This window comes from Barbus barbus (genome assembly GCF_936440315.1).
Source record: "Barbus barbus genome assembly, chromosome: 46".
Classification (NCBI taxonomy): Eukaryota; Metazoa; Chordata; class Actinopteri; order Cypriniformes; family Cyprinidae; genus Barbus; species Barbus barbus.
In genome coordinates this window covers 10,717,005-10,744,464 of record NC_136724.1, presented here as the reverse complement: position 1 = coordinate 10,744,464, position 27,460 = coordinate 10,717,005, and the positions used below count along the sequence as shown (strand labels likewise).

Genomic DNA, 27,460 nt, shown 5'->3' with positions numbered 1-27,460 from the left:
GTAAGAACTAGAGTAGAAATCAACACAGAAGGGACAAAAAGAATGATGGGCCCTTTTTGTGGGACCAAAGCAAATTAAAATATCCTATACACTGCTATTCAAAAGTTTGGGGTCAGTAAAATTAAAAATACATTAAAAAGACAATAATTATAATATTAACACGTTTACTTTGACTACCCAGACCCCCTAACATCCAAAATAATATTTTCCACATAATATTTTAAATTTGCTTTAATACAGTGACTATTTAAAAGTCAGTTATTTAATGGTGAAAACACCTTGTTGTATATAAAGAGTTCATTTGCAAAAACAGATAACTCAAAATCATGTTTTTTTTGTTTTTTTATCAATTAAAAAAAAAAAACTTTATACTTTATACTTAAATTTAAACAATGAGTCTGTTCCTACACTGTTCCTTCATACTAAATCATATACATCTTACTAAAATAATAACTTGCTGTTGATTACATTAGTAACAGCCACAATTTCAGGGTAATCCTGACAGAATTCTACAAAGGAAAGGAGAGTGTTTGCTCCTCTGACACGTCAAGGTCATAGAAAGTTATGCACCCTTCAGAATCACCTGAAATGTGCTAGAGATGATTGAGAGTCATCTCTCCTAATAAATATCAATCCTACTCTCATGTATAAAAGGCTCTAGGTATGTCATGGAAGATTTGATTCATTAGCCCTAATATTCCTGGAGACCTTCTCTCGACCACCATCAGAATAATAGCCACCTTTTATCCGCTGCTATTTTGACCTCCAGAGATTAATTAGATATTTATTGAATATTGTTTTGCGTTAGCAGAGTTAAAACAGGAAAGAAATGGGTAACACTTTGGTGTCCTTGTCACACGTTACATGTATAATAACAATAAATTATGCATAATTACATGCAAGTAACCCTAAGCCATACCCTAACCATATAGTAAGTACATGTAATTAATTAATGCTATTCAGTACTTAAATGTTTAATTACACTGTAACAATGACACCTTAAAATGTAACAAAATGACACCAAGAAATGTAACAAATGTAAAAAAAAAAAAAAAAAAAACATTTATATATATATATATATATATATATATATATATATATATATATATATATATATATATATATATATATATATATATATATATATATTTCCACCAAATTACATTATTATAATTATTGGTAATTCTATAAAATATTATTTATGATAATTTTGACATATATTTCTGAATATTTTGATCAATATATTATGGCTTATTATATTAATACAGTAACAAAGCAAGTAAATGTTACTTGCACAGCTGTAGAGAACACTGGCTTATGTAATAGACTCATGGTACGCCACAGGAAATGGAACATTAGCATGCAGTTTTACATTGGCCAGGAATCAATATTTATAAAGGAAGATAAATTAGATATATGAGACACTTTAGTAACTGATTTAGCATTTCGAATTATGCAAAAGGAACCAGAAATTCTAGAGATGTTTAATCATATATGACATCATTTGAATTTGCTGCTTGTTCGGCAGCTGAGCTCTTTTTGTTTGTACATCATCATCTGAAGATGCAGGAGATTACAAAGCAATACTAGATAAAGAACATTATCGCAGTACATCAGGTGGCGTGTCCATGTGACAAGTTACGTATGACCAAATCCCTCTTTTACTGGATCGCTAGACAATAAAGAGTGGAACAATCATTGAAGGAACAAAGAATCTGCCAAGTCTTTAAAAAAGCAAGATATCTTTTTTTTTTTAACAGGTGACCAATAGTGCATGTTGAATGAACTATTCCCAGCAGATAGGGTGCAGTGAGAAATACGTGGGTGGAGGCATGGCTGTTTTCTTCGACCTGGTTAGATTGGAAAAGTTCAACCTGCAGTTGGTCAGTAGTGGCAGGAAGGTCTGCTCACGCTTGATCCTCCCACTCATTCATTTACTGGAGCCATTTATGGCCAGAGAGCAGTGTCACTTCATTCATGCTCTTGTTTGATATTCATGCCATATCCTCACTAATTCATTGAGGTCCCCTTCAACACAGGTAATCAAAGAAAATGGGATGCTATTTTTGTACTGGTTTTATTTATGCCCTTATTTTTATGGTTTCCGATCCCACCTACGACACACACATTAAGCACGCACAAAATCTGACTCCTCTAATCATAACAAAATGGATTTACTGTGTTTTTATGTTATCAAATTTTCCAGAGCTGTTCTAGGACCAATTGATCTTGATGCTTGAGATACACAAGAAGAGGCATGCAAAAGAAAGTTTAGTGATTGCTTCTAAGGATGTAAAGGCTGAAATCAAGACAAATAATATCAGACTTTTTTAAGCTTTAATCTTGTTACCAACAATATTTAATTGTAAAGCAAATGGATCCTTAAATAACTTAAAACGAATCAAGTTTTAGTAGAAAATTAAATAGAAAGTAATATTAACTTTGTATTTAATTGTCCACTAAAAATGGATTTGCTTTTCATTTTAATGGATCCTTAAAAACATTATTTTAAGAAAATAAGATTTGTGTGTGTGTGTGTGTGTGTGTGTGTGTGTGCATAAGGAGAAAGACAGAAAGGCTTTGTGCTTGTGTTTTCATTGCATAAGAAAGTACACAATTTAACTAAACATATTGTTGCAAGTTTATCTTTAGTACTGTACAAAATCTTTTGTAAATTTTACATAATGAACCAAGAAAAATCGTAATGACTTGCATCATAATTCTTTTTTTGTTTGTTTCTCTTGCAGATATTGGCCATCATATCCATTCTGTTCATCGTTCTTTCAACTATTGCACTTTCCCTGAACACCTTGCCTGAACTCCAAGTGATAGATGAATTTGGCCAGGCCAATGACAATCCTCAACTCGCTCACGTTGAAGCCGTGTGTATTGCATGGTTTACAATGGAGTATCTCCTGCGCTTCCTGTCATCTCCAAACAAGTGGAAATTCTTCAAAGGGCCACTAAATGTCATTGACTTATTAGCTATATTACCCTACTACGTCACTATTTTTCTGACCGAGTCGAACAAAAGCGTGCTGCAGTTCCAGAACGTGAGGAGGGTGGTGCAGATATTCCGTATCATGAGAATATTGAGGATTCTGAAGTTGGCAAGACATTCAACAGGACTGCAGTCTCTTGGATTCACCCTCAGGCGCAGCTACAATGAGCTTGGCTTGCTCATATTGTTCTTAGCCATGGGAATCATGATATTCTCAAGTTTGGTCTTCTTTGCAGAAAAGGATGAGGATGCAACCAAATTTACCAGCATCCCAGCTTCGTTTTGGTGGGCTACAATCACCATGACCACAGTGGGCTATGGAGATATTTACCCACAGACTCTGCTTGGCAAAATAGTCGGAGGACTTTGCTGCATTGCTGGTGTGTTGGTCATTGCCTTACCCATCCCTATTATTGTAAATAACTTCTCAGAGTTCTACAAGGAGCAGAAACGACAGGAGAAAGCCATAAAGAGAAGAGAGGCCTTAGAACGGGCCAAGAGAAACGGCAGCATTATTTCAATGAACCTGAAAGATGCCTTCGCACGAAGTATGGAGCTAATGGACGTCACCGTGGACAATGATGATAAACGGCCAATGGACAACCACCTTTCTCCAAGTCGGTGGGGTGTTCCACAGCGCACATCCTCGGATACCAGCCTCAGATCCTTTGACAAGAAGTTTCCAGACAGTGGCCCAAACGGCTCACGGGAATACGTGAGAACCACAGCATCTGAATACGAGAGTCCACAGCATCTGAATGCTCAGAAACTGGAGGAAATGTATAACCAGATGACAAAGACACAGTCCTTCTCGGATCTCAACACAATCAACAGCACACAACCTGCAGCTGTGTCAAACCATGAGGTAGAATTGGAGATGAAGGAAGTCCCAACGGCCACCGAACGGCAACCCAAGGAAAGAGCAATCACCGATGTCAGGAGCATATCAAGCGTTGACAGCTTTGCAAGCTGCACTGCTGAATTTGGACAGGGTGAGAAGGCATCCACCCCTTTTTATACAGCAGAGCAGATTCAGCAAAAGCAATCAAAAGTATCTCCGAAATTTCACCTCGGCCAGCTAACACCCTCTGACATGAGTCCAGAGGAGAACTCTGAGACTCTCAACCGAGACATCGACAAGCCACCGGATGGTGAGAACTTCAATGAGGTCATAGAAAACATCAGAAGCTCCATTCGTGGCACAAATCCAATGAAGACAAAGGGCCTCAAAGTCAACTTCATCGAAACGCCAGAGGATGCTCCTCTGACACCACCCAACACATCTTCTCCACAGGATATCAACAACAGTCTTCTGGAAGATGACTCCCCGGAGGGAGAGTGCTCTCCTCTTTGTTCAGATTCGGAAGTGCTGGGTAGTATCCCAGTGAAAGGCTTGGTTCTTTCTCCGAAGATGCTAGCCGGTGGATACCATCCTGGGGAGACAGCACTGCTTCTGGGGAACCTGGAGGAACAGGATTACCATGAGGAACAGAACCAAACGGAAGTTGCTTCCGCAGCCATCTCCTCACCCAAACTAGCAGCACAGAACTGCACTCAAGTGGTAGTCGGTGGTAATGGAGAGGAAAAGCAAGACTCTAACCAAAGTGAACACAAGGTAGAGAACCACATGTTTACACCGGAGATCCATATAATGCCAGGGGATGGCAATCACTCGCCATCTTGCGAAACCGGTATGTGACTGTGGCTTGACATTCAAACAGAGTGGAGCGCACTGGTGGAGAAAGGGGCACGCAGATGTGGTCTGAAAGATATTTTTGCATGGCATGAAAAGTCCCTTGTAATTGTGTCATTGTCAATAACGCAAAAGAGACTGCAGTTTCTTGCAGACGAGACCTGGAGGATGTGGGTGCGAACGAGAGGCTTGTTTAGAATGTATTTACCCAACAATGAGGACATTGTTGACCTACTGTACATTTTACCTTTTCACTTGTTTATTATTTTATAGAGACAGTCCGAACCATAGGGCGACAGATCTACAAGAGCATGCATATTAACAAAACAGTTTTAAGGTGCTTAGTTTGCTGAGAGCACTCCACGGTAAATATAGAGACTACAGCAATGACAATGCACATAGCCACAGAGGGCATAGTAGATGTCAAAAGGGTTTTTGTTAGCCTTTTTGCCGTTTTAAAGAGGGAGTTTTCATCAAAGACTGTGCAAAGTGAGCTGCAAAGTAGCGACGTATTGAAACATATCATGACTTTCTGTAGAAATGCAACGTGTATCTAATGCAGATGTGTTTGTGTTTTAGGAATGGTCTATAATGTCATATTTATTTTGGGGTTTTATTTTGTTTTATTTATTTATTTAAAAAAAAAATTATACTCAAATAAGCAGCATCAAAATCTCGATTTAATGACCAGAAGAATTGCACCACTTTTGTCTTGATATCAGAGTTGCATATAGGTACACCTATAGTTGCCAAATGAGAATAGCAATCAGATAATATACAGTAGCTGTAAATGCAAATTATATATTGACTATTATTATGTATTGCCATAGCGAGCGATACCTGGATAAAGTTAGATGTCAACTTTCAAAAAAAACGTTTTAGGGTTAAACATATATCATACAAACACATGGGTATACAGCAGGTATGTATGTCTTAACTTATCTTTACATACTCAAATATTCAATAGCACAGCAAACAGTCAGTTTAAGAAAGCCTAGTCTACATAGTGGTATTAGAACAATTTAAGAATCAAATTATTGGTTCTGGTCATTAAAACCTACAATGTTCTTCACATATTTCCCTGTTAAAACTCAAAAACCAAGTCCTCTTAGTAATGCTATATTTACTTTCAAAAGGACCAAAAAACTATGTTTTCATTTACACACAGATGTCAAACTTCATCATTTTCTTCATTTGACGAGAGTACAGTAGTGTAAATGCCACTACAGTTTTAATTTTTCACATGAGTTGTTTCATTATTATTCATATTTCACCATATCTGTATCATTCAGATGCCTGACCTTTGAGTCATTTCTTAACAAAAACCCACATTTGCCTGGTTTTACAGAGTTTCAAGAATATTTTGTTCTCTTTTGAGTTATGTATTATCATCTGGCCGACATGTTTTTCCTGTCACCTGAGAGGATATCCATTTTATGTTGCCTTTATTCCAAGATTGCTGGAAATGTATGTATATTACTTGCTTTGGCATGGCAGTTGGCTGATTGTTCAAAATGTACATTGTGTTGGGAGAAATCACACAATCTGAATGGGCCGACCGAGGATTGTGAAAAAGACGAGGAGGAGGAGGAGGAGGAGGAGGAACTCAAGACTTCAGCTGGCTCTGGCGGTTACGCTATGGTGGAAAGTGCAATACAGCATACTGCAATCTATGCAGGCCAAGAATTGTGGCACTTTATTTACAGTCTAATGGATTTGTAAGTGTACAGGCAGAGACTTCAATTGTATTTTTCAGATGATATATCTTTAATATTTGAAATATCAATGTTACCACTCAAAAAAAAAAAGATTTGACGTTTTACAAAAATATTTTGTGGCTGTCAGAATCACTCCGGTTATACTCTTCAAATAAGATTCTTCTGACAAATTAGACCAGGAGGGTCTTTTATAAATGTCTACAAACAGGTTCATTTGAAATATGAAATACAAACTCTTGAAATGATTTAATGGGCTCATAAAAAGTATTTTTGTTTTATTAATTAATGCTGACAGTGGTTCTATTTTTTCTAAACCAAAATTCTGCACGACCACAATTTCCTGCCATATGGTGGTTAAAATTATGCGTGCCTGTTCATAAACATTTATGAGAAGGCTACAAATCAGTTGGCTTTGTTCATATAGCACTGTACAGAAAATTATACTTTTTATAGGGGGGGGGAAATCAGGTCTTTAAGTAATAGATATGCGTAATATTAAGTTCTCAGGTTTTCTACGACACTACTCTTCTAATATGGTGGATGTCTATGTTTTCTTCATTTAAAGAACACATCATCTTGTATCTTTTGTTATCGTTGTTTTTTAAAGAACGTCGTCACATGCCTGTTTCCGTTTTGACAGACTGTTGAATAATGGCCCATCTCATGCATTCCCACAGGATGGTCAGCTTCCCTGCTGTGCGTTATATGCCTCATATACAGTTGCCCCAAAAATATTTGGACAAAATGTATGATATTTTTTTTTTACAAAATATCAAATTAAGTTGAATTTATTTTAAAGACACATAGCGCAAGCACACTTTTAAATCAAAACATTTAACAAAAATAAGAGACGGATGTTTTTGGACACTTTTTGGTTGTCAAATATTAATGTACAGTATAAACTGGTAGGAAAAAGCATTGAAAAATTACTCAATTTGAAAAATAAAGAAAAGTACAATTCATTTTGAAAAAAAAAAATTTTAGTGTGATATTTTGTATGAAATTTAAGTGTCCAAATATTATATGGCGATGCTGTATATAAATATTGAGGGTTAAGTCATCAATGAATGAAGTTTTGTAACACATTTTGTGCCTGGCTCGCACCGCCTGTAGGCACCTCTGTTATGGTAAATGAATGGACTTTGTTTTTAGAGTGAAATATTTGTTCAGCATGTTAAAGCTGCTACAATTTCCTCAGTACCCCATACACAGCAACAACTGTTTAAAAGGAATACTTGACCAAAAAATGAAAATTGTGTCATCATTTATTCACCTCCAAACATGTATGGATTTCTTTCTTCTGTGGAGCATAGGCCTAGTTGATATTTTGTCCATACAATGAAAGTAAATGGGTTAAGTGTTGACTATCATTATATGGACAAAAACGGTCTTCAAAATATCTAAACATAAAAATAAAGTATGAGCATGAGTAAATAATGACAGACTTTTAATTTTTTAGCGAACTGCCCCTTTAAGTGATGCCAACACAAGCTAAACGAAATGCTCATATGATATAATGAAATGTCTCATGTCTTATAAGTTCTTGCATATGCTCAAAAATACAATTTCAAAGCCCTGATCATTTGAACAGCTCATAACATAAAAGTTATTTATAACTGCTATCCCAGTATTTTTATTTGTCAATGGCAGATTCTCATGTGCATTGTGGCATTTCGAAATTACAGTTTCAGCTATTGCACAAATTAAAGATTCACACCATTTAGCACCAGTTGAATAAAGGAAAATGAGTGGGGCTCAAAGTCAGTACTGTTAAACTTTTCTTCATAACTCGCTCCAGGCAATCAACTGCTTGTTTATCTGTAGCATGTCATCAAATGACTATGGAAGCATATCCCATTAGCCTTTATGGGAGCAGTAGATGCAAAGGGATTTGGGACTGTGTGACTTTGCTCATGTGTAAATGGTAAAATGAACTCTAACAGCTGATGGACTGTGAACAAGCATGTTTCTCATCACATGATCATTTGTGATATATATCGTCATGGCAAGTGTGTTTTTTTTTTGTTGTTGTTTGAAAGCGAGGTTAAATATGAATGTGTCATCCCATGTCTCATAGCCTGTTTTCCCATGCATCCTTGCTACATTGTATATCTTCCTCTCAAGTCTTCTGCCTCTTTTCTGTTTTTGTTTGTTTTAATGATGTTATCTTGTATCTCAATGTCCTTAGACACCTTTAAGCTGCAGACTGTTTCTGCACACATCAGCATCTTTGAATGCATGTAGTAATCTGTACAATTATGTGATCACAGAACACTTTATCATGGTACATGTATGTCAACATTTCTGTAAAATAAACTGCACTGTCTATGTTAAGTCTACTAGCATATGCAGGATAACAAATAAATGTGTAAATAACTGCAACTTCCATCTGCTGTCTTTATTCAAGCCTTTTCCTCTTACACAACTGCTAGACATTAAAAAAGAAAATTCATTTAAAACAAGAATCCTTAAAATAAGTAAATCACAGTTTTTACAAAAATATTAACTATTTTCAAAACTGATCATGAGATATGTTCCTTGAGCACCAAATCAGGATATTAAATACATTTCTGAACGATCTTAACTGAAGACTGGACTTTGCCATTATATAAATAAATTACATTTTAAAATGCATTGAAATAGAAAAAAAATATATTATATAATTTTACTGTATTTCTGATCAAATAAATGCAGCTTTGGTGAAAAAAAAAAAGTCTTTGTACAGACCCAAAATTTTGAAAGTGTACCTGCGGCTCTTCAAGAGTCTCTTCTGTCCTCACTCTTGGGTGTATTTCCTGTTGAACGTAGAGAAAACAAGAGATATTTAACATGTTTACATGATTGGTATGTAACAAAACTTAATATCGTGTGTGCTTTCACAGCCTGAGACAAAAGCAGGAACGTTTTTCTAGGTCAATAACTTTGTAAATCCAAAATTAATTTTAAAAAAGGTGGTATTATACATGATAAACTAGCTTTTTGCCATATTAAGACCCCCTGCCCATCAAACACGGTCTATATATTCCACTCACAAGGGTGCTTTTCCAGTTGGTATATATTTTAAAAAAGAGAATTACTTACATTCAAAAATTCTTTCATTGCTTATTTTTTTTATAAATACAAAATTATTTATTCTATAAAATAATATCATTTTAATAATAGTTTTTAAACAACGTTATGTTCAATACCTTGCTCTGTATATGTTGCATTTAACATCTTTTATTAAAATCTAACAAAATGTGTCATAATTACAGTAGTGAATTCCACACAGAGCTCTACAGCTTTGGTTTTCATCCTTATCTGAGCAAATTCCATCCTTCATCTCTAATGCTTGGGTTCACTAACAAACCTGATCATGGGGTTGAACTAGTGTGACACCTAGTGTTAGTTTCTTTTCTACACAAATTTTCTCTCAATCTTTGAGGGAGTGAACAGGAAAATATAGCCTCATTTATAAATACTTAAGAGTTTGTGTTTGTACATCATTTTAACTGCAGACTTGTTTCTATTCTAAATGTATTTAATTATGTTTTCCTCTGAAAGCAATATCTCAACCAAATCCTCAATTTAAAGTTAATTCAGGGATTTTATTGATTAGCCATTAAGATTCTGCTTTTAATATAGTTGATATGCTTGTCTAAAATATTTATGTATATAATAGAGTGTACAGGTCAATCCTGTCAGGTAGTACTGAGCTGCATTGAAAATGCTTATGTTGTCATATATATGAAAGGAAATATAATGTAATGTATTTATTATCTACACACGTACAATATAATTAACATGATATAACGAACAGGTTGGAAATAAGAAGATAAACTTATGAAACTTACATTCTTTTAGGCCTAAATTTTGTATGTTTTAACTATATTTTTTATATTTTAACGAGTTCTTTAATTTTATCAGACCAGGATGTCATATTTTAGATTCACACAAACCACATGCACAACACATCACATAATTCATCAAATTCAAGGTTTCCCACCAAAATAATGATTAGTTTCATGTTGGAGCGAGGCCTAACGTTACCTGCGAAAATAGCAAATGTCCCACGGACACATCAAAATCAGCTCAACGCAAAATATCAAAATTACATGTAAAATACGCCTCGTAACTGTTGTTTACGTAGTTGTGAAATTTTGAGAAAAGTTTTTTATTACCATAAAACGTTCCTATTGTTGTTTCCTCCGCGCCGGCAGGTGGCGCTGCGTCAGGACCGTCTCATAAACTCCAGGCAGCGCTCGCGGGAAAGTTTGTTTTCAACATAAACAAGAAGATGGAGGGGTCGTCGAGTGAGATAATATCCAGCACGACTGATAAAATAAATGTAACTGAAGTTGAGGGTGTTGTCCACTCGTGGATGATCGACTATTATTTCGCCTCACTATGTCGGCTCTTCAGAGACAGATCTGCGCTGGAGTTTCGTAAAACTTTGAAACTATTTGAAAGTAACGTTACGTTAATGTGTTTTGAGTGTAGTAACTAGATTTTATTATAATGAGTAATGCAATCTTACTGGAGATGTTTGTACTTTATTCTCAGTTGTTGTTATTGTTTGTTCCACAGGTTTAGTGGATGATCTGGAGTCGGATCATCCCATTCAGAGAACGATCTGCTGCTTCCTTGCCAGAGTGATGGACGGGGAAAACCTGGGTAATGTCAACACATTATTATTATTATTATTATTATTATTAGCTATGTATGTTTATATCTTTTCGTTTACACGTTTTCTTTGTATGAACCTTGCTTAGCTTTATAGTCATTTGAAATAATAACTGGACATTATACGTTACATCTATAATGAAAACGCAGTGTTGTCATGGTCACGAAAAACCTGGAAAAATCCTAGAAATTTGAATGATTTTTTTTTAATGAAGCAAGAAACCACAGTTGTATAGAGTAAAAATGGTGACTGATAGATACCACCACCAGTTATTCCTCACATTACATTCAGACATTAGTTTTATTTTGCAAGTTTTCTGAATTCTGTATACTAATGCAAATTATCCAATTAAATATGTACACGTTTGCAGGAATTTCCAGAACTGAAATCTGAAGCCAGGTTCAAAATTCTTGATTCTTTTTGAAATATTTGAGTTGTGTTTTTACAGAATTTAAGGATTTTGGATCTTTCTCTATCGGCATTTAAATCAGAAAATGCTTTAAATCAACAGCCAGAGAAAAAAAAAAAGATTTTTAGGATTTTGTTTTAATACAAACCAGGAGATAAAGGAGCAAACCTTTCTGTTAAAACTTTAGGAATATAAAGAGGAATTTGAAGTGCTCCGTTATTTGCCTGTAGTGTCTTGCCTTATATGTAAAACACTTTGAAACCCTGATGACAGCTATAAATTCATGATAAACACACTTTTGTTGCAAAATTATGGCATTTTTTGAAGAACCTTTCTGATTTTTTTTTAACTCATTCTTACACTATCACAAGTCTTTTACAATTTTGATGAAGCCTCATCTAGATGGATCATGAGAATTCGGTATATCACGAAAACAGAATTCATTTTTAAGATGCAAAGACAAATGTAAACAAAACAGTTACTGTTCCGTCAGCTAATCCAACATGTCTTGTGTTGTGTATTTCAGAAGTCCGTTATGATCATGTTTCTCGAATGACTCCCTTGATGTCAGCGTTGCCGATTTGGGAGTCGTTAAAGGACGTGTCTGATTCAGACTTGCATGCTAAGATCAAGACGCTACTGATTGTTCAGGTATTTATGATTGAGAGTGATTTGATGTTTCACATTGTAGAGTTTGAATGGGATTCAGTCCTGACAATTCTGTTTTCATTTTGTGTCCAAGTCTGTCGCTGTGTGTGTGAAGAAAGGACATTCAAAGATGGCAAATGAAACCCTGCAGTGGCTGGAAAAAGAGACTGAGTTACCAGCGGTGTGTATTTATTTACCTGTTACAGTTTAACGTGCTTTTTCATACAGTGCAGCAAATTAACATCATTTTTGTGTCTGTCCTTATCTTAACAGAAACTACAAGGAAAGCTGACCACCATTGTGAGTAAGAAGGATGCATATGATCAGCTCCTGATGAACTTCACTTTCGACCAGCTGTTGGAGAACATTGACACGTTCCTCAACACATTCAACCATGAACGTTCCTCAGCTTTCTTATTCGAAGTATGAGGACTTATTTTTTCTTATGCTTTTCAAAAAACAAATCTGCCTAATGATAAAATCTGATTTGTATCCTGTGGGAAAGTCCTAATGGGCTTCATTGACTGTGGTTTCAATGTGTTTACCGTATTTGCCTAATGATCTCTTCGAGTTGTGGTGTGTTCCTGAGGGTATGGTATGGAAATTGTGCAATTAGCTTCACCCTCAATATTCAATAACCACCTAATAAAGGTAAAGAGGAGATGTTGAGCTCTTAAGAGCAGATTTGCTTGCCGCTAATGGTTTACTTTGTGATTTATAGACTGTGTATTTTGCTGCATATTACAAGAAATTACGATGAAGTGCCTCACCATTTTTTGTGTGTATGTTTGTTTTAGGCAGCATTAAAAGTGGTTCAAGCCCGTCATGAGAGATCAGAGAAAACCTCATCTGAACAGGATGGAAGTGAAAGGACTCCATCCAGCACAAACAAACCAGAAGAGTAAAACCATCTCTCATCTACAAAATTTTGAACTGCAGTTGTCTGTTAATAAAATTAATTCACTATTTATTTATCTGCTTCTGGTCATTTATAAATGTATTAAATCAATATTTCTAAAATAGTCATTAATTGTAGAGACTTTTTTTGTGAATTTTCATTTAATATGAAATTTCTGAATAAAAATATATCTAAAAATCTTTTTGTCTGAATAAAAATATTTTAAATCTAATCAATTATTTGTTGATTTGTGGTGTTTCCATACAGAAATGAGGAACCGGTGGATCCACTGGTGCTAAATATCAGGTGAGGGCCTTGAAAGTCATTTTATCTGCGACATACACTTATAATATATATGAACATTTACAGTCGCCATAATAGCATTAAATAAATATATATACTAGATTTGGTTGTCTTAATTCTAATTGCTTTAATTGAAAACAAATTCATGAAATTGAAATAATTCTCTCTCTCACACACAGACCAAAAAGGAAACTTTTTTCAAAGCAAATTCATAATGTATGGAAACCTGAAACTGCCAAGAAAGAGCAAACCACATGCAAGAAAACCTCCGTTTACAGTATGTTCTCATTTAATGTATATTGCTTTACTGAATCATTATTGCATGTTGTTAAAAAGGATAGTCAACTAAAAACGTGCTCACACTCCTGTTTTTCCATGACAAAAATACTTTACATACTGTAGATCTTCTCCATTCTTATAACCTCACATTTTTATAAATGTGCACCATAAACTTCATTAAAATTCAGTTTTTGTGTTCCACAGAAATAACATTGTACAAGTTTAGAACAACTCTTTAAAAACTCTGAACATGAAGTTCCTAATATAAATCTCTAATCATTAATAAATGCTGTTTTATCCACACAGAAATTTCCAGAAGTAGTGTCTGTTCAGATTTGCAAAGCAATGTTAGTGTGCCAAGCCAGCCTAGAAGGGTGAGTTACTCTCTCTGTCTGTGTGTGTGTGTGTGTGTGTGTGTGTGTGTGCGTGCATGCAGTACAAGCATTTGTACGCATAATAACTGCCTTAATGTTTGTTCTTTTCAGAAATGGACCGCAGAAGAAGACAGGAAGCTGAAAGCAGGTGTGAAGAAGTACGGGGAGGGCAAATGGAGAATGATCCTGAATGACTTTGAGTTTGACAACCGCACCGGTGTTAATCTTAAGGACAGATGGAGAATCCTGAAGAAAACAGAAGGCTATTGAGCTGCTGGCAGCTTCTGCTTTTAGTATTTAAAGAGCATTAGAATTCAGTATTTAAGCTGTTTTCAGTCACTTTTTGAAAGAGTGTTCCTCTCTTTTTTTCAGTTAAGTTTACATAAAGCATTTCTACACACGTGTTTCAGAGTTCAGTGAATAATTCCATTGTCATGCCTGTAATTTCACAAAGTGAGTTTGGAATTCAGCAGCACCGTTTTGTAAATTAAAAGTGAAAACTGTTTAGCAGAAATATCGCTGCTGGAAAAAAAGCTTTCTGTTGCTTTTTGTTTGAGCTGTAAGATTAAAATGTGTCCAGTAGAGGATGCAAGTGAGGCAAATGTGAGCCTTTAAATTTGTTCCTAGAGATTTTCACAGGAAAAGAGTTTGAAACGATACAATTGTAAAAACTAAAGAGCTTTTAATAAATGTATGTGAAAGTGACTTTTTTTTCTGAATTATGTAATGGAACATATTGTTCATTTGTGGATTTTAACAAGGAAGATGAAGAAACATCCTAGGTGTGTTTAAATGAAAATGAAGCTGTGCACTTGTGGACAGGAGCAGTGCTGTAGTCTCTGTACTTTCCTCCATGTTCCTCTGCAGCAAGGGCTTCCCACCGCCTGCCAGTGTAGAAGCTCTTCCCTGCCAAGACCAGAAGAGTCTACCATCAGATGGCAGGTACAAAAACGGTATTTTACATTATGAGTGATTCTTCAACTATGTGGTTTCCACTTCATTTGCATTTTGTTTGATTTCATTCCATGATATATAAAGGAGACTTGTCATGCAATGGCTAGTTTTATAGTTTATACCATTTAAAATTTTATTTTATTTCCATTTTTATGTTTTTGAAAGAAGTGTCTTATGCTCAGCAAGGCTGCATTTATTTAATCAGATATACAGTAAAAATAAGATTGTGAAATTTAAAATAAAAAGTCTTAATAGTTTTAAAATATAATGTCATTGCAAAGATTATTTAGACTCAGCAGGCATTATTCCAGTCTTTAGTGATCTTTCTGAAATCAGTCTGAAATGCTGACTTATTTAAAAATTCTACATTATTTAAACGTTTTGTGGAAACCTAATGCATTTGATTTCCCGGGATTTGTTTGGTGAATGTGAAGTTCAAAAGAACAGCATTTATTTGAAATAAACGTAACATTATAATAGTCTGTATTGACAATTGATCAATTTAATGGGTTCTTGCTGAATAAGAGTATTACTTTATTAAAAATTTTTTTAAAAGTTTACATTTATCTCAAGCTCTCCTTTGTAAATAAGTACTCTATTTAAAAAAAAAAAACATACGGGAGGAAATAGTTGGTCATGTTAGAAATGGCACAACACCTGAGGGACAGTCACGTATAAATGGTTCTTTTTACACATTCATTCACATTTTTAGATTATTACTGTAAGTCTAAAACCATTATTTTTATGACCAATTTTCGTATTTTAAATATAAAGTCTGGGCCTTGTAAATGATAAAATGTATGCAGAAACAATGAAGGCATAAAAAAAAGGGTTTTAATCCAGTTTTAATTTGAAATCTGTTGGTTTAATAATAATCAAGTCTGTAGTTGAAGAAACATCCATATGCCTCAAGTAGTACATTGAAATCCTAAAGGTCAGAGGTCATCCATTCACAATGGTGATGAAGGACAGATTAATATGGCACAAGAGTCTTTTGCCAAATGTCTCATGAATTATGTTGTTGTTTCAGCATGAAATCATGTAAACTCAGAAGATGATGTGCTATTGTTGCTGCATCAGAATCAGCTTCTCTAAAAAAAATAACACTGTGGCATTATGGGTACACTACCTCTCAGCTAGGTTCCCATCTCCTTGGCAGCTCTGGCTGTGGTTGTTCATCGCCGGAGGTTGGCAGGCCACACAGACAATGTAGCCCTCCCTCAAGTACTGCATCCAGCGTGTGAAAGGTCTGTTCTCCAACATGCACTGTGCTGTCAGAGACTCCATCTTGAACTCCATACAGAAACTGTGGAGCACACGCCATCATCAAGTGACTTAAAAGTTTGTTAATTGTAAGAAGTAGTCACCTTGTGAGGTTATAGCACTATTCCGGTTCCCAATTACAAAAATACAAAGTTAAGTCACATTTACAAGATATAAAAATGCAATTTCATGAAGTTAAATATTGTGAATATTGTGTTTTTGTGGCTTAAAGTAATGAACTATTTGTTGAAATGAGTAAACGGGCTTCTCATCCCAAATTCTCATCATGAACAGTGTCTTTGTGCTTGTTTAATCTACGGTGATACATACCCAGCATCCATTGGGGCCCCATACAAATCACGTGTTCTGCCTTTGCTGTACTCCATTGTTGCTATAAATGCTGCTCCTGGAATTAATCCAACACAGTCCATGTTTGAGTTCCACCTAGCAACAGCTAAGTGATCAACCATTAAAATAAAAATAAAAAATCCCTGTTTTGTTTTTATTATTATTGAAGTACTGTGTTTTTCAGAATGTGTTTTAACTTCTGCCAGTATAAGCAAGAGGAAGGACATTTTAAAAGAACACTTTAAACATACAAAGTCAATAAAATTATGAAATTACATTTAAATTTGTACTTAAATTGGTCAAAAAAACTTAAGTTCAGCAAATTGCATTTAATATAAATGTATACTATAATACATTTTTAATTGCAAATAACATGCAATTGAATGTCTGAAACATTGCCGTCAGTTTGCACAAGTATATTCTGTAAAAATATATTCTGTAAATAGTACTGTGATTTTCACAAGAGCTCTTAAAAAAAAGACAAATGTTGTCTTTGAAAAACTTTAAAATGATTACACTGTTGAATATCTGTTCTGCATTTGGGTCTAAAATATAGCCAACATACTGTATATGTTGACTCAGATTCATACCTTGCACAGAAGCGCAAAACTGTCCCTGGTGGTCCTGATACTCCATGCATCCGGCCTGCTCCTCCAGCCTTGGACAGGCCTGTCCGCTGTTTTGGGGCAGTCTCTCAATGCTACGTCTCCGGACCCGGAATGAGGGCTGGCAGGGTTGTGCGCACCCACTCCAATGACTCCACTCACTCACTACACACGGCTGAGCTAAAAACACAACCCACAGGTGAGAAACAGGACCAAGATCAGCACGTTTTTTTACAGATCTACACTATCCTGCAGTTCAAACCAGTGGGGGCCCACTAGGCCCTAACAAACATCCAAGTGTATACTTGTTCTCAAGACATGCAACAAGATACTTCTTATTTTAAATCATTATTTCTCAACAACCCTTTTTTTTTTGGAAAAACCAGGATTCTCCCAGTCTTGAAAAATTTATATTTTGGGATATTTTGGGCTACCTCAAGTCTATTATATTTGAGGTAGTCACATTTTAAAAATGTGATTTCTGGACATGGAAAAGTCATTTAAATGAATACAATTTTACTTTATACATTATAGATATATAACACAAATATTGTGGTAGACAGAGGAAGATTAAATCATTTTGAATTATTAGTGCTATAAAAAATGAAAATGACTACATCAAACTAAGGCCTACATCAGTTTTTGAATGGCACTACATTAACAATGAGTCAGTGTAGATTTGACAGGTCAGTGTAAAACAGACCCTGCTCTGGCAGATCTGTACAGGATACATGACAGAACTGAATTCTTCTGTTTTGCTCAATATTTTTGTATTTGACAGCTCATGCATTGCTGAATACTTTGATGCGTATGTATAAAAGGAATAAATTTTGTCCTAAAATATAAATTGCTCCATTTAATCAAATAATGTCTTGTGAAGTGAAAAGCTGGGTGTTTTTGAGAAACAGATCTATCGTTAAGGCATTTTAACTTTAAACTGTCGCTTTTGGCCAAAATCCATAATCCAAAATAACATTTCCTCCGGTGACGAGTCTATCCTCTCACATTAAAATCCACTGGCATATTTGTTTAGAACGGTTTTGGACTGTTTTCACCTATAAACGGTGCTTGAGCTGTGCATATTTGTCTCCTGATTCAGACGAGCCAACATTTTCTCTGGAGAAACCAATATTATGGATAGAGGGTGAATGAATTTGTTTATTACAAACACTTCACAGGGTTGTGTGGAGAACTTGTGGATTATTGTGATGTTTTTATCAGCTGTTTGGACTCTCATTATGACGGCACCCATTCACTGCAAAGGATTCATTGGTGAGCAAGTGTTGTAATGCTAAATTTCTCCAAATCTGTTCCAATGAAGATACAAACTCATGTTCATTTGGATGGTCTGAGGGTGAGTACATTTTAATCAGATTTTCATTTTTTGGTGAACCATTCCTTTGAATGAAAGTCTACATTACTACCACAGTACTATTTAAATGAACTACATTGATGTATAAAATCGATCATTTTATATTTATACTATTTAAAATATGTGCTGGTAAATATGTACTAGAAAAAAAAATTGCCCAGTCATCAGCCAAAATGTTACTGTACCACATACCTGGACACTCTGTTGGGTAGTCAAAGCAGCAGTCTTTAGTCTTTAAACACCTCTCATCACAATAACACGTCCCATAGACATGGTCCATCCTCCAATCAGTAGTGACACAGGTGAAATCTGTACCTTGACAGCACCTTCCTGAGCATCCCCCTTCAGCAAACTGGTTCATCCCAAAAAGAGCGGCCACCACCAGAAGTGCACTCTGGTCCAGTGACAACAACCCCATCATTTCCAAAAAGAACTCTAAAAAGTCCCTGTTTCTGTCGTCGGTTCCTCTTGAAGTCAGTGCCACAGGTCTAATTCCTGGAGAGGAAATGAATCTGTCACAGGTGAAGTCATGCTTGCCGGAGGAATCCTTGTGACTTGGAATTCTTGTGGCCAAACAACTCTTCTGTATGCCCAGAGAAAAACACAGCTCGGGCTGAAAGAATAAGCTATTCTGTGGCAATCAGAGCAGGGGAACTGAATTTCCACCCTGATGTATCTGTAAAATCCGTCTGGAGCGTCTCTGCCCTTGTTCCAGCACACAAAAGTGAACGAGGTAGAGAAAAAGAGAGGTGGGGAAATGTTGTCTGAGTGAAGGGTGTGTGAAAGCTCTCTCTCTCTCTACAGTATGCTGCTCTTTTGGCTGCTATGGCCTGTTGTACCACATCAAACTGATCTCAAATCAGTGCCCAGTCTGTTTCTGAAGCTTGTACAGCAGAGAAACAGTGAGAGGAATGTGAACATTTGGCCTTGCTCCAGTCTACAAAGCCTGGGGCAGCACACGGCCCGGTTGCTGTCACATCTTCATATCGACTCCACAAAAGCAGACAATACATGAGCGCATCCACCTCTGCTATATGCAAACTCCCACAGAGAGCCTTCATTTTATGTTTGGTAATTAACGGTGGTATGTCTGCAACGTTTCCTCTTTGGAGTGATGGAAATGTGATTAGGTGAGATAATTAGGATATTGAATTAGTACTTATCTAATCAGTATACAACCATAACTCAATCAAAGTCAGGATCTATGTGTGGGTTTATTTACAACACACTGCAAAGATCAAAGTCCACATATAAACCAGTTTACAAAGTCAAACTGCAAGAAAAGTGGAACTAGAAAGTTCAAAACTACTAGCAATATGTGTGTGTGTATGTATATATATATATATCAAATGTGGAAGTTGATAGCATATTTTTTGTCTATGCTTGGCTGAGACCGTTGTCCCTCCACAGGGAACTCGGCCTAATCATGAGAGGAATGAGGGGCTGCTCATGCACAGAGAGCAAGATCAAGGCAAAGACAGGATATTAGTGAGAATTAACCTCTAGGAGATCTGCTGTAGCTGTTGGCAAACTCCACTGCTTTGATTGTTCGCTCCAACAAGGGAGCCAATTCAAGCAAGAGTAACACTCTTTAACATCATCATCAAACCACAGGAAATGACATCACCACTCAGCAGGCACAGTATTGCTGCAAATGAAAGAATCGTGGGAACTGTTTCTGAAAGTTAACATATAAAAGACATTTTTATCAAGCTTGTATCAGCCATCTGTTTTATTAAGAAATCAATTAGAATTAATTTCCTTTCAGAGCAGGTTTTCTTTTAGATACATTGAAAGAGCAGCAAATATACATTTTGCATCAAATGTGGCTGATTTCCCTGCTGTCCTTTGAAACTCAGCCTATAGAGTTTGAAAAACAGGTTCATTCATTTGCATGTTTGAATGGACTTTCCGCATTAAGCATGTTTAACTGCATTGTGTGTGTGTGTGTGTGTGTGTAGAGTGTTTATGGTGTATAAGTGAAGGAGAGTTATGTGGGGTTATGTCAGTGTTATGCATACCACAGACCCCTGAGAAAACCATCCTGGATACAAACTGCCAATGTGGATACCACACCAATGCAAATAAACGCTAAATCAAACCAGCCCTATAAAACTGGTGCCAGAGCACCCCTAAATATGACAATCAGTTTGCAAAGATTTAACGCATGCTAATACATTTTCATCTACGCTACTGTTTAAAAGTTTGTGGGTTTTGAAAGAAGTCTCTTATGCTCACCAAGGTTACGATTATTTGATTAAAAATACAGTTAAAACAGTCATTTTGTGAGATATTGTTACAATTTAAACAGTTTACCGGGTCATTTCACAAAATCTGTGAAACCTTTTCCACTTTTTCAAAAATTAAAAAATAAAATAAGTTTAATCAAGACTTTTTAAATATTCATGAAATGAAGACAACTTAAAATGACAAGAAATTGAATTGTGTCATATCAGGCTATAGCCATATTGGAGTAATATATTAAAATAATGTATTTCATTTTCATTCAGATTTATTTTTAAAGTGTTTTGTAATAAAACAATTTTTAAAAAAATCTGTCTTTTCAAAATCTCTCAAGTTTCCATGGTATTTTATCATGATCTCTATATGTTTTCAAACTCTACCTCAAACTATGTATCTCTTCTTTTAATGTGATGTTATAATATCACATTATCTATAATGAATGAGCATTTGTTCAGGTTTCCAGAACTTCCTCTTCACTCAGTTTCCATCTGTTACAGTCTGATGGCTTGTTGATAGAGTGACTCAGCTCTTGGTTATGTAGAGAGCATCCATGCAGACACCCGCTTCTGTTTGTCTAAGGTGCAGGTGTGCTCTAATTGTTGACAATGGACAGAACAGAGAGTCTGTTTGTCGTGCTGAACCAGAGAGAGAGGAAAACTGTACTCTATGACAGAATAAAATCAGAACAACATTGGTTCAGCCATTTTTAAAGACCTATCAGTGGACCAGTGACCCCTGCTGTCTCGCGTCAGTCGACTGTGAAACCGGTTTCTTCAGAATCTAGAGTTCCAGTGAGGTACATGAGGGAAGGTTGTAAAGCTGTACAGTATGTTCTCTGAGCCTGACCTAAAATATAGCGGGTCCAAACTACAACTGTTATTTCATCCAAAACAGAATTAGACTTTCACTGTGGAGCAGCAGGAGTAAAAGTGCGATTAAATGCATATCCTTGATTAGTGCAATCTTTGATTCAGAACTCATAATTCTATTTCATAGGCAGATTCAGACTTTTAATCTTGGCCTTTAATCATTTTGTTTGAGTTTAAGAACAGATACTATGCGAGATCATTTCCACCACTTAAGAAAAAAGATCATGCTTTTGGTAAATTATAATTCTGACATAAAAATATGTAAAAGTAATGAGATACTAATTCAATTATGAGATAAAAAAGACAAAAATGTTAAAATTATTAGACAAAAATTCATAATTATGACTTTTAAAGTCATGACATTTATATCATCACTAAGATTCAGACTTTTAATGGCCTTTAATCATTTAAGTTTAAGGACTCTATGAAAATATGATACTATAAAAGGTCATTTCCACCACATAAGAAAAATCATGTGCTTGATAAATCATAGTTATGACATAAAAAGTAAAAACAAAAATCATAATTAAGACCTAAGTTGAAATGATGGCATCAAATTATGACAGAAAGTTGAAATTATCAGATACTAACTAAGTTATTATGAGATAAGTAAAAAATTATGACATAAAAGTAGAAATTTTTATGTTGTTATGAATTATGGTGTTTAATCATTTAAAATGTTATCTCATAATTGTAACTTAGTATTAAGTCTTGACTTTTAATGCCATAATTATAACTTTTTCATGATTATGATCTACATTTTTCCCCTTATTTGGCAGAAATGGGCTTCCATGAAGTATAGATGCCTGATTTATTGCTGAAATATTGAGAAATGACATAAATTAGGTATTTCTAATTAAAACAAGATATTAAAAAAAAAAAAAAAAAAAAAAAATACATTGTAGGGCCAGAACGGGATTTTATCAACCTTGAATTGTGTGAATTGTGAAAAGTAGCCTGAGTATGACAGGTGCAGGTTGAAAGGGTTGAAAAATAAGAGGACCTGGTGATGGAAAATTAAAAGTCATTTCAGAAGCAGAGCAAGTTATTACATTTTGATGAAAGAAGAAGATGTTTTTCTTTGGAAAAACATGCTCCAGTGAATCCTTCACAATAAGACCAAAACCAAGTCTTAAGAAAATAAAAAGGTCAGTTTTGATTTGTTGACTTTAAAAAAAGAAAAAAGCAGCTTTAGTTTGGCATTTTATGTCTCACTGAGCTAGCCGAGAAACACAGTAAAGTCACTGTAAAAGATCTCTTATGTTTTATACTGGACATATTAATGTCACCTGATATCAAAGTCATTCTTTGAACTGGACTTCTGTTGTTCGCTCTAAGCGTTCTATTGAGCTAACCTTCAAAACTCTTGCCAAATCTGGGCCTTTTGATTTGTGGATTTGGCTGTTTAGGTTTGGCTTGGGTACCGTGTCCATTCTCAGATTCATGAAGATAGAGGAGGACACTGTCTACTCCGTGAACTTACTGAAGTATATCATTACCATTAACCAGACTAGGTCGCATTCCTTTCAAGTGCACACAAACCTCATGTCACTGTTGGTCATTTTATGGAACACAAAGGCCAGATATATTGTATGACAGTGGCACATCAATACTTTTGATTATTTCACTCCTCATCCAAATGTCATAAAGTTCATCCATTTAGCATTTAACCATAGCACATAACCACTTGACGACCAGTAACATGTATAAAGGCTCTAACCTGTAGGGTTTGGAAGTCGGGCTGAGTTAAAACGAACTGAGCTGAAATGATAAACCTCTTGTGGATAGGTCTACGGCAGCGTTTTATTAAAGGACTCTTTGTTTACTGTTTGTTCCAGGTCATTTTCACTGACTAAAGTTGAAAGCCACTGTACTCACTGAAAGAAAGAAAAAAACAAACACATGCCATGAAGAGTGCAGCTTGCTCATTTTGGCTCATAGCAAATGTTTCAAATACACTTTTCACATTTTCATATATCTGCACCTCTTTAGACAGAACACAATGAAATCATTACAGTCTTGTTGATTAAAATAAAGTTAAATGCAACTTTGAAGATAAGAAAAAATTTAGCTAAATAAGTTAAATATTATTTATAATAATAAAAAACACTAATAAATAATTTAATCGATTTATATTAAGTATTATTAATTAATAGAAATAGTATTCATGATTTTATTATAATATTGTATGTTATTATTATTATATATATTATAAAGTTATTTATTATTGATGTATCATTGATAAATATTATATTCATATAATTGATTAATATTCGTAGTATTAATAATTAACAAATATTATATAAAATCACCCTCTAGAAAACATTACCATTTTAAACAAATAATTAATAATTTGTTGATTCATAATGATGATGATAAATCCAAACATTATCCTTTTTTTAAAAATAAATTCATTTAATTTACAAACTTTAATGTCATTTTATTTAAATTTAACATAAATTTAATTAACTATTAATATTAATAATAAACACCCTCTAAAAATAATTTATTAATATCATTTATATATAATTTATCATTTATTCACTGAATAACAACGATAAGTATAATAATATACAAACTTTACAATCATTACAATTTTAAACAAATAAGTAATTTAAGTCATTTATTAATTACTAATAATAAAAACTTTTTTTTACAAATATACATATATTATTATATATCATTATATATCATTTTATTATTATTATTAGGTTTGGCTAATAATAATATTAGCCAATTAATATTGGCTCCCACCTGCATTAAAATACTGCTGTATCTGTAATGCACTGTATACTCTATACTCAGCTAAAACATACAACAGCCATATGTTTGTGATTGCTACTGGCTGATATATGAAATTATCAAAACTATCAATCAAAAATATAATACAGTTCATAACTTTTAGATAACCTTGAAGCAAACTTGGATATGATCATATTTACTTAATGCAGTAAACAAAGCATATAGTTTTTGATATATGCAACATGACTTAGAAAACTTATATAAGTGCTATAATTTCATCATCACTATAGTTTAAGGCAATGTTAAGGCAGTTATTCTTGGCGAATACATGATACACTTTAATGCGAATTTGATTTTAAATTCAGCAATACCTGATAGTTTTACATCAGATATGGAAATGCTTGCTACAGTCTTTGGTTGCTTTTTTTCAGTTATAATCTAGTGGCTGCTCTTCAAGACTCTGTACCTTTCAGGTTTTTCTCCTTGACTTTATTTACTCCATCTTGGCACAGTTGTGATTTCAGGAGTCAAGTGTTTCATCTTTGGCTAATGAACTCTGATTAAGAGTCCTGCCTATTGATCTTTTTGAGTCTCTTCATTCTCTCCTGCCGGACTGTCTCTGCTTCCAGAGAGGAAATCTCTGTGAGCCTCTGAACAAAAGAGGCCGAGGCGCCCAGGTGTGGATCAGGGTACGACTGGGCTGAAAAACAATTACCGGCCCACAGGCTGGTTAGACAAGAGCACAGTTTGCTTATTCAGGTTTACACAGATAACGCTCATCTCATCTCATACAAAAGACTGGGAATTTCAATAACGGTCTACAGTCCGGCGGGGGCACGTGAGGTGTGTGTACTTAAGCGTTAAGTGAGTTAAATATGTGTATTTTATGTTTGTGAGCTCGTGAAAAACACAAGCACATGTGAAATACATCTGAATCTGTAAAAAGAGTGAAGTGAGAGCTCTCACCTGTTAACATTAAGCAAACACCTAACTAACAAACGTGTTAAATGTATGGGTTATTACAACGTAAATGACAATAAATCAGTTCTATCTGAAATCGCTGCATTTAAATGTTAGATTTAGGCTTAAAAGCTCACTTTTGTTGTTAGCACCATCAGAGAAGAGACTGTGCGCTCTGTTTTTCATCCTTAATCTGAAATGCAGAGAATAAAACAGGAGAGAGTAAAATAAGTATACAATAAACACAATATGTATAGTCAAATAGTCAATTGTTACCTGTTTCTATAGTTTTGTGATAAACAGAGTCGTCCGCTGATAGATGGGGTAGTGGCTGGTAACAGAACTGATGGAAATGAGGTCAGATAATCAGACCTGAAATGGACGTAGAGAATGATGTAGAGAATATTAGTTAATATTGCAGCATTTCAACAGTCTTGAAGAACTCACCCGCAAATAAGGGGTCTTGGGTCGCGTGGGTAGAGCTCTTTGCGGTCGGCAAATCTGGTTAAATTATGAGAGCGATAAGCATGGAACTCCTGAGAGAGTGGAGTTGTAGGGTTGTGGTTCATCAGAACGTCATCTGTTTGGGAAAATAAACATAATTATTTTCTAAGGTTTCCAGAGAAAGCAAAAGAAACATCTATAAATAATAGACTCGTCTAAACACTTTAATCTAAAATAACTGCAAAAGCACTTTACTTAAATCTAAAGAGATGATGATGCTGAAATTATGGGCTGCAAAAATATTCATGTGAAAGCTGTGCGCGCCACCTATTGGCTGCCCCACTGAAATGACCAATTTCACATTTGTTCCATCTCATCAAATAATATGACATCATAATCTGAATACACATGGTATTAAGATACTTTCTTTGCCTTTCCCCCCATTTGTATGTTAATAATGATACAATAAATGGAAATAAATATAAATGGAAAGAGGGATAAATACTGTACCTTCAATGCCATTAGCGATGTAATTTCCATTTCTCCATCGTTTATCAAATAAGAAATGACGGTCAGAAATATCACTATCAGATGGTTCATGGTTTTGTGAGGTACGTTTGGTGACAGTTGAGCGATTTTTGGCTAACAATGGAAGCAGAGGCCTGTGAAGTTGGAAAGACACAAACAATGTAGAATAATGTCTCATATATAAGCCTAGTGGTTTAATCCATGCTGCTGTTACAGAGTGTTTGTGTATTATCTCAGTGTTTGCATAGATTTCTGTGGAAGTTTTTATGAAAAACCACACATACACACAATGTCAGTGTGTCTTAAAAACATTGTTATTATTTTGTTAGTATACTCACCCTTCGGTACTAGAGCTGACACTGTGAGGCTTTAGATCCCTTGAATCTACAACTTCATATTAAACATTAAATGTACATGTTAATAAAACATCTGACACCGTTCATCGTCTGGAAACTCTTCAGCACTGAACGTAACTTACAGATATTGAAAACGCATTGTATCTTGCTGGAGCCACTGAAAAGCGAATAACGTAATGTATCCTCACCGCTCGGACTGTATGGGTATTTCTGTCTTGCTGAGCAGATATTCGGCCTGGATTGAGCAGCTGTGGAGCATCCAGACACTGGAGGACTGGACATGTAGTTTGAAGGATAACTGGGTCGCGCGTCTGTAATGTCCCGTATTAACAGAGGAGCTTCAGCTGGCATCAATTTAGGTCTAACGACGCCGGTATAAGGCTTCATCTCCACTTTCAGATGTAAAACGAACTATAATGTCATTTTAGGCCGTTTAAGACTCTTAACACTACACGTTAAGGCCATTATTTCAATCCGGTGGTGAATAAACGTACAAAACGGAAGCTGATAGTCCATCGCGTTGACGTTTCCATAGTTACTACTACCAAAACCACGTGACACAGCAGACAGGATAAAATGTTTATCTATAAAAAAATAAACGTAAAAAGTAAACGTGTTTATGTAAAATAAACTTACGTAGTTAGTTTGTGTATGAATTACATGCATTTTATATGCTAAAAACACCACCACAACCACAGTTATTTTGTTTACTTATTTGTTTACTGTACTGCATAAAATAATGTAATGAATTTTTAAAACACGAATTAAGCTAGCACTTCATATCGTAAA

General features: G+C 35.1%; 4 protein-coding genes across 6 annotated transcripts in view; 2 read left to right on the top strand and 2 right to left on the bottom strand.

Moving 5' to 3' along the window:
• The window catches only part of LOC306865263 (potassium voltage-gated channel subfamily B member 2-like), a gene marked incomplete at its 3' end in the record, with an annotated part of 105,832 nt that extends 101,132 nt beyond the window's left edge, over positions 1-4,700 (top strand). Inside the window, exon 3 of the mRNA XM_079409779.1 lies at positions 2,748-4,700. Coding sequence (XP_079265905.1) covers positions 2,748-4,700 — 1,953 coding nt within the window. The remainder of the gene's footprint in view (positions 1-2,747) is intronic.
• Positions 4,701-10,620: 5,920 nt separating this feature from the next.
• Positions 10,621-14,809, top strand: LOC306865261 (telomeric repeat-binding factor 1-like). The gene is made up of 10 exons (XM_079409777.1): positions 10,621-10,860; positions 10,979-11,065; positions 12,011-12,135; positions 12,227-12,313; positions 12,406-12,555; positions 12,930-13,033; positions 13,298-13,336; positions 13,513-13,610; positions 13,919-13,986; positions 14,098-14,809. The coding sequence occupies exons 1-10, from the start codon at positions 10,689-10,691 to the stop codon at positions 14,254-14,256; spliced, it is 1,089 nt and encodes a 362-aa protein (XP_079265903.1). The 5' UTR covers positions 10,621-10,688; the 3' UTR covers positions 14,257-14,809.
• On the bottom strand, positions 13,443-19,376 carry sbspon (somatomedin B and thrombospondin type 1 domain containing). Its single transcript, XM_079409778.1, has 5 exons — positions 18,721-19,376; positions 17,142-17,336; positions 16,534-16,609; positions 16,070-16,246; positions 13,443-14,892 (listed from the first exon to the last, which is right to left on the bottom strand). Exons 1-5 carry the CDS (start codon positions 18,947-18,949, stop codon positions 14,775-14,777), a joined length of 795 nt encoding a protein of 264 aa, XP_079265904.1. The 5' UTR covers positions 18,950-19,376; the 3' UTR covers positions 13,443-14,774.
• Positions 19,377-24,702: 5,326 nt separating this feature from the next.
• On the bottom strand, positions 24,703-27,225 carry cUnh8orf89 (chromosome Un C8orf89 homolog). 3 transcript variants are annotated; one of them, XM_079408794.1, is made up of 7 exons: positions 26,860-27,225; positions 26,654-26,705; positions 26,298-26,449; positions 25,791-25,923; positions 25,620-25,715; positions 25,481-25,536; positions 24,703-25,109 (listed from the first exon to the last, which is right to left on the bottom strand). In XM_079408794.1, exons 1-7 carry the CDS (start codon positions 27,056-27,058, stop codon positions 24,979-24,981), a joined length of 819 nt encoding a protein of 272 aa, XP_079264920.1. In that variant the 5' UTR covers positions 27,059-27,225; the 3' UTR covers positions 24,703-24,978. The 3 variants fall into 3 exon arrangements, with proteins under 3 accessions (XP_079264920.1, XP_079264918.1, XP_079264919.1); XM_079408792.1 differs by having other exon boundaries at positions 24,854-25,109; positions 26,794-27,225; XM_079408793.1 differs by having other exon boundaries at positions 24,863-25,083; positions 26,860-27,204.
• Positions 27,226-27,460: the final 235 nt, after the last annotated feature.

What these genes read in the sequence shown, in the direction of transcription:
- sbspon (XM_079409778.1), bottom strand. Translation starts at nt 18,949, where the DNA reads ATGATGGGGTTGTTGTCACTGGACCAGAGTGCACTTCTGGTGGTGGCC. An exon ending in GTTTTGCGCTTCTGTGCAAG is followed by an intron (nt 16,610 to 17,141) that starts GTATGAATCTGA and finishes GATTAATTCCAG; the next exon opens with GAGCAGCATTTATAGCAACA. An exon ending in GATGGGAACCTAGCTGAGAG is followed by an intron (nt 14,893 to 16,069) that starts GTAGTGTACCCA and finishes TGGTCTTGGCAG; the next exon opens with GGAAGAGCTTCTACACTGGC.
- cUnh8orf89 (XM_079408792.1), bottom strand. Translation starts at nt 27,058, where the DNA reads ATGAAGCCTTATACCGGCGTCGTTAGACCTAAATTGATGCCAGCTGAA. An exon ending in ACAATGCGTTTTCAATATCT is followed by an intron (nt 26,706 to 26,793) that starts GTAAGTTACGTT and finishes TTTAATATGAAG; the next exon opens with TTGTAGATTCAAGGGATCTA. An exon ending in TCACAAAACTATAGAAACAG is followed by an intron (nt 25,537 to 25,619) that starts GTAACAATTGAC and finishes TCTGCATTTCAG; the next exon opens with ATTAAGGATGAAAAACAGAG.
- LOC306865261 (XM_079409777.1), top strand. Translation starts at nt 10,689, where the DNA reads ATGGAGGGGTCGTCGAGTGAGATAATATCCAGCACGACTGATAAAATA. An exon ending in CCTCAGCTTTCTTATTCGAA is followed by an intron (nt 12,556 to 12,929) that starts GTATGAGGACTT and finishes TGTTTGTTTTAG; the next exon opens with GCAGCATTAAAAGTGGTTCA. An exon ending in CAAGAAAACCTCCGTTTACA is followed by an intron (nt 13,611 to 13,918) that starts GTATGTTCTCAT and finishes TTATCCACACAG; the next exon opens with AAATTTCCAGAAGTAGTGTC.